Source organism: Octopus bimaculoides, chromosome 3 (assembly GCF_001194135.2).
Source record: "Octopus bimaculoides isolate UCB-OBI-ISO-001 chromosome 3, ASM119413v2, whole genome shotgun sequence".
NCBI lineage: Eukaryota > Metazoa > Mollusca > Cephalopoda > Octopoda > Octopodidae > Octopus > Octopus bimaculoides.
Genome location: NC_068983.1, coordinates 100,266,311 through 100,272,816, shown reverse-complemented (window position 1 = coordinate 100,272,816; position 6,506 = coordinate 100,266,311). Strand labels below are relative to the sequence as shown.

At 32.8% G+C, this 6,506-nt stretch overlaps 1 protein-coding gene across 1 annotated transcript in view; it reads right to left on the bottom strand.

The window, feature by feature from the left end:
- LOC106882649 (protein melted) overlaps nt 1-6,506 on the bottom strand; it is a 70,361-nt gene that overhangs the window by 47,896 nt on the left and 15,959 nt on the right. The window contains exons 2-5 of the mRNA XM_014933395.2: nt 6,254-6,463; nt 3,150-3,294; nt 2,034-2,208; nt 619-782 (exon numbers count right to left, since the gene is read on the bottom strand). Of these exons, the coding sequence (XP_014788881.1) occupies nt 619-782; nt 2,034-2,208; nt 3,150-3,294; nt 6,254-6,462 (693 nt within the window). The 5' untranslated portion in view covers nt 6,463. The remainder of the gene's footprint in view (nt 1-618; nt 783-2,033; nt 2,209-3,149; nt 3,295-6,253; nt 6,464-6,506) is intronic.

The following is a 6,506-nucleotide window of genomic DNA, read 5'->3' as shown; positions in this document are numbered from 1 at the left end:
GAGAGAGAGAGAGAGAGAGAGAGAGAGTGTCTTTGTCTCTCTCTCTCTTTGTCTTTACACTGTGTGATAGTTGTAAGGAAGTGTCATTCATTTCCAGCCAAAGGGAAATATTACCTTACTTGGAAAAGATAAGAATTAACAGCAGGAAGGGCATCTGGCCATAAAAAATCTACCTTGGCAAATTCTGTCTGACCAAAGGAAGCATCGAAAAGTGAACATTAAAATAATGACTATGATGATAATAATGATGATTATGATGTCTTCCTCTTGGACAACATATACTAAATGTTCAATCTTGGTAGCACATCCTATACTTATAATAATAACAAAAATGGAAAATGAAGGTGAACACAATGCCAATTATGGCTGGATCCTTGGGAACAGTATCAGAAAGCATCAGGAAGAATATAAAGGAAATCAGAATAGAGGGCCTAGTAGAGCTGATACAAAAGGTTTGTTTCCTTGGCACAGCTAGAATAGTCAGAAAAATATTAGATAGTTGAAAAAAAACAGATAGCATGATACCATAGGCTGCAGGTAGTAAGCTTGCTACACATGCAAGACTCCAGGAGTTCCAACAAAACCTGAATCAAAAGGAATAATAATAACAAAAATTACCCTTGGGTTTTCTTTTGCAACCATTGCAAATATCTGGATCAAACTGATACTCTCTTGTAGTTCACATGTATCCATGAGCCGTACCAATTCAGGGATATGGTCCAATATAACTTGTTTGTTATCAGGATAGACCTTTTGAAGGAGGAGAGTCAAAGCTGAGTTACCTTTATCAAAAAGAGAACATGACAAACTGTTAAGATTCAGGATGTAAATCAGTAGAAAATCAGTGTATAAAAGACATCACAGTATAGACCATATGCATCCAAAGCCTTATCAATGTTTAACCAATTCATTACACTCCAACTCTTATCACTGCCCACACTATCTCCCAAAATCCATACCAAACATTACACACAAGCATACATTCTGAGGAGGACTACTACTTTAAAGAACACTTCCTTTTTACTTGTGTTCCTTAAGTATATTACTCTAGGCACAGGAGTGGCTGTGTGGTAAGTAGCTTGCTTACCAACCACATGGTTCCGGGTTCATTCCCACTGCGTGGCACCTTGGGCAAGTGTCTTCTACTATAGCCTCGGGCCAACCAAAGCCTTGTGAGTGGATTTGGTAGACGGAAACTGAAAGAAGCCCGTCGTATATATGTATATATATATGTATGTGTATATGTTTGTTCCCCCCACCAACATTGCTTGACAACCGATGCTGGTGTGTTTATGTCCCTGTCACTTAGTGGTTCGGCAAAATAGACCGATAGAATCAGTACTAGGCTTCCAAAGAATAAGTCCTGGGGTCGATTTGCTCGACTAAAGGCGGTGCTCCAGCATGGCCGCAGTCAAATGACTAAAAAGAGTAAAAAAGTAAAGAGTATGCCTTGAACTCTGTATTAACCATAGATTTATCCACTAACTCACCTACCCAATCAATCAGTAAATCTCTTTGATCTAATAATGGTTACCTCGTTCAGATTGGGAACAATATGCTACTTTCAGGGACAAAAACAAAATTAGATAGTGCAAAGAAAATTTTCAATCAGGCACAAGCGTGACTGTGTAGTAAGAAGCTTGCTTTTCAACAACATGGATCAGGGTTTGATCCCACAGCATGGCACCTTGGTCAAGTGTCTTCTATTATAGCTTCAGATTGACCAAAATCTTGTGAGTAGATTTAGTAAACAAAAACTGAAAGAAGCCCATCATGTGTGTGCGTGCATGTGTGTTTGTCCCCCAACCACTGTTTAACAACTCGTGCTGGGATGTTAATGTCCCTGTAACTTAGCAGTTAAGCAAAACAGACTGATAGAATAAGTCTCAGGCTTTAAAAAATAAGTACTGGGGTTGATACATTTGACTAAAATTTCTTCAAGGCAGTGCCCTAGCATGGCCACAATCTAATGAATGAAACAAAAGATTATAAAAGATAAGCAGCAACAAAGAAATACTCTGTAAGATAATTACCTTTCAGAACACTGCTGATGATAAGTTCCATGTAGGAAGCCAACAAGGAAGAACAGCCAATGGCAGCCAGAGATAAATAACTGGAGACATTTCGTACTAATTCTTTATTTTCACAATCCAGAAATTGCACAACTGCTGGTAATGCTATTTCCATCACTCCCTTTTTAGTATAATTCTGAGAAAAATAATAAATCAATAAATTATACATGTCAATTTGAAAAAAACTCTTACAGAATGTCAGCCAATTCCTGGCAGCTATATTAGCAAGAGACTCACAATAACAGATATAGTCTAAAATGTAACATGTTAAACAACAGAATGGTGAAAGTTTCCAATTGACCTTTCTGATTTAAGTACTAATGGAACATAGCCTGAGTATACACATTATCTGGTATGTAAACAAAATTGATTGAAAAGTCTACTCAGTTTTATTTTTCTGTCATTCATATTATTTTCCTTCAGACAGTTAATACTCAAGTATCATGCTGACATAGACAAATAATAAATATTTAATTACTGTCAGGCTACATTGAGAAGTTTAGATCAATTTTAAAAACTCAAAAAATATCAAACATAATTTTCATGATTAAAGAATTACAATAATTTCTAATGAAAGCAGAGTACTGACTGCAAAAATTGTCAATCTAAAATATGAAGAGACTACAAACATCACATCAGGCAAGTAGTTCAGTATTGAAAACAATTGTCTTATATAAAAAAAATTTTAAAGACTCTTTTTTTTTTTTTTTTGAAAACTTCAGTGAAATATATTCAGAGGAAAAAAATCTATTAGTGATGGTTGAAATTTTTCTTAACGTACAGGGTAACAATAAAATGTTCAGTCATACAGGACTATCAACTGATAAACCATGAGCTGATGGTTTAATTGGCATTTAGTTGTGTCCCGGCACAAGACACTTTACTCTATATCCCTCAGTTCACCTAGCAATTAAAATAACTTTTTAACAACAAAATAGTTAATTTTTAATAGTCATAAACAAAAGGTCTCCCTTAGAATATATTACAAAACAATTTTTAAAAACCCTATTAATTGCCCTACTACTAATCATCTACACTGTAGCAATTAAGTATTTTTTAAAATGATATAAAATGTACCATAAATAAACAGCTGAGAACATCTGATGCAATTTTAGCATGTGCTGGATCTTCATCCTTGCCACTTGGTTGCAGATTGTACTTGAGGCATACTTCCAACAAAGATATCATAGCATTGACATGACTGCTGATACTGTCTGTCTCTCTGTCAAAAATATGAATAAACAGCATAGTATTTTTTTTTTTCCTGAGAATTGCCAACATTTTTATTTGGGTTAAGTTTGTAGCTACATACAAAAGGTCAAAAGAGAAAAAATACACAGCTTAGAATAGAAGCATCCAGTAGCAGCAAATAGGAGAAAGTAAGATCAGATTAGAGATTATGGGGAAGAAACTTCATCAAGAGATTATTAATCTCAATACAAAATGTAGCTCTAGAGAAGTTTTTCATATAAAGGTCAGGATACTAAAGAAACATAGAAAGATAGTTCTTTTGTATTGTTACTTTGTCAGAATAGGGAAGTTGCTTTTAAACTTCCAAAAAAAAAGCATCAAAATCATCTACCTCAAACTTTTCATGAAACTCATTTACGTTTTCTAACTATTAACCAGACAACCTATATTTGGAGAGGAATATGCAATTCTAGGTTGAATTTGGATTCGTTGACCTCCAATTTAAAATTCTGCATTAAGTTAAATATACCAAGTTAAAGAAACTTAATACTTCAGAGAGGTGGTTCAATTACCTGAAAATCAGATCAATGACAATCTGAACAGGATGTTTTTGTTTTAAAATTTTGGGTCAAGGAAATCTCTAAATGGGCACTTAGCTTATTAGAAATAGCAACCAAATCACCCTCAAATCATACCTTACCAACCCAAAAAATAATAAAGGAGGGCACATTGGACAACAGATTAGTTTCTGATTCATATACCTGAGAATAAACATCCTAAGACAAAATAGGATGATCATAGCAGGAATGCCTTTAATTAGAATTTTGTTCAGTGCTGGCAAGATGCTAAACAATAGCAAGTCTAAATAACTTTTAATTTTTAAAAAAAAAAGCAAATTTTAAAATTCAATAAAATTTTACTCTAAATACATTAAAATTTAATGAAAAAATAAAAGTTAAACTCATTTCATGTTTGGCTCCAAGTAATACAGTGAATGCACATTACAATCACCAAGTTTTTTGTTTTTTTTTGTCTTTGGTCAGTAAGTTTTATTTCCTATTTGCTTCTATCTAGAAGTCAAAGAAAATGACTACTATTCCCTTCAAACTTCGCTTTTGTAACCTGGACATCAATGATTTGAAACAGACTTATTTTCCATTACATTTCAGGCAGATTCAGTGCTGAGTAGCTGAAGCAGAAATATTGTTATAGCAAATATTCTGCTCAATACCACAGAATTGCTTGCCAGTTGTATGACCTTAACCACTTGAGCATGTTCCTTAGTGGCTGACAATATGTGCATCTCTGATCATGAGTAGGAGTAGTGGAGAAGTATCAGAGTGATGTGTTGAGATGGATTATTTGGGGTTTAAATAAATGTAACAAAAGCAAAGTTTGAAGGAAGTATTAGCCATTTTCCATACTTTCTAGGGGTAAGCAAACAGGAAATAACAGTTGTCACCTAAGGACAAAAATCATGTTACACAGTGTTATGTACTTCTGACAGTGGATCTCTATTTTAGTCTGAGAAGCCAAATTTCAGCTTAATCTAGGGATATTTAAGAATTCCAAGAGAATAACTGAGAACTATTTGGTATCATCATCATCAAATAATATGTAGTATATTATCATCATCACCAATAAATGTAGCATAGTAATTGTAGTCAGATAAGGAAAATGATAATATTAACAAATAAAAACATACAATCAGTCTTGTTCTAATTTCAGTTTTCAAATTCTTAAAACTGGTAACAGAAGTCAAACAAATGCATTTCAAATGTTATCAGTGACATTAGATTTTTACCATAAGTAGTAACATGTTTCCATTTTGATAAGGTTTACGATTAGGATTGCAGGATTGCCTTAGACAAGTTCCAAGATAACCTAAGTAATATAATCATAAGTTAGTCATTTAAATAACAATAGGTTTTTGTTCCTGTTTTTAGTAACTGTGAGTCATATAAACGAACCTGTAAATCTAAGGAGAAAAATGTAAATATAGAAGCATAAACTATGAAGTGGTAGTGTATTTATATCCTTAGCCCCGATCAATTAAGGCCTTACAGTCTATTTTGAGTCCATGAATAAGCAATTGATTGACAGTCATAAATTATTTCAACTGACCCTTGCTACAGTTTGTTCCCACAATACCTGCTTGTTTAATCTGTCGCCATTTGTTTAATTCTGTTACTAAAACACTAATTGTCAACTCTATACATAACTTAGAATTTTTTTCTTTTTTCTTTTTTCACAATCTTTAGTTTTGTTTCTCTAAAATATCAGGTTTTATTTTGATTTAAAGGATTTTGCTTTCTGAAAAGAGATCTATTTCATTATTCTAATTTTATAAGATGATTTTTGAGAACTTAATTTATTTTCGCAAATTGATTATGAAGATGATAATGGGATACACTACAAAAAGTCATAGAGAAAGAAATACTAAAAAACTTAATATGGCAAACACAATGATTAATTGAATCAATACATGTATTAACAAGGTAACATTGTTGAACAATGCCTAACAAAATCAAGGATAACATTTCAAAGTATAAAAAAAAATATTTTAATTGAAATTGGTCGATGCACTTTTAATTGTAATTGGAAATAGGTAATGGAGTGAGCAGGACAGACTCACCTTAAGTAGACAGTGACAACTCCAGACATGTTTTGGTCTTGGTATGCAAGTGTAATAAAATGTTAATTATAATAAATTTTATGCTATGCTTGCTCACCATCACTGAATTAATGTCAGTCAGTTAATGATAATGATGCAACTCCTGACAATGTGATGAAAGTAAAAACATATGGAGAAGAAACTGCTCTACTTTTGATGTAATTCACAGCAAATGAGAATCTTTGATCTAAAAACAAAACCCTAACAATCATTATTTTCATTTATTTATGTTTTATTTAGTTTATGTCCAATATCCAATTCAAAGCAAAATGGAAAATAATAACTTCATATTTACGTTATTATGGAGAATACATACCTGATTGCTGATGTGACTCTTGTTACACATATTTCTACAACACTCTGGTCATTACTGCTGGTTACATAATCAAAGCTGTCAACAATCTGACAAATGCGTTCAAGTACTTCAGTTAGATCATGCTGAATGTCTTTATCATCAAGAGAGAAAAGCTCTCCAGCCTTTGATAAATCTTTATCATTGAGCACCAGAGCAAAGAGTTCCTGCATTCTGAAAAATATTATAGCAAGTATATATATATATATATATATAT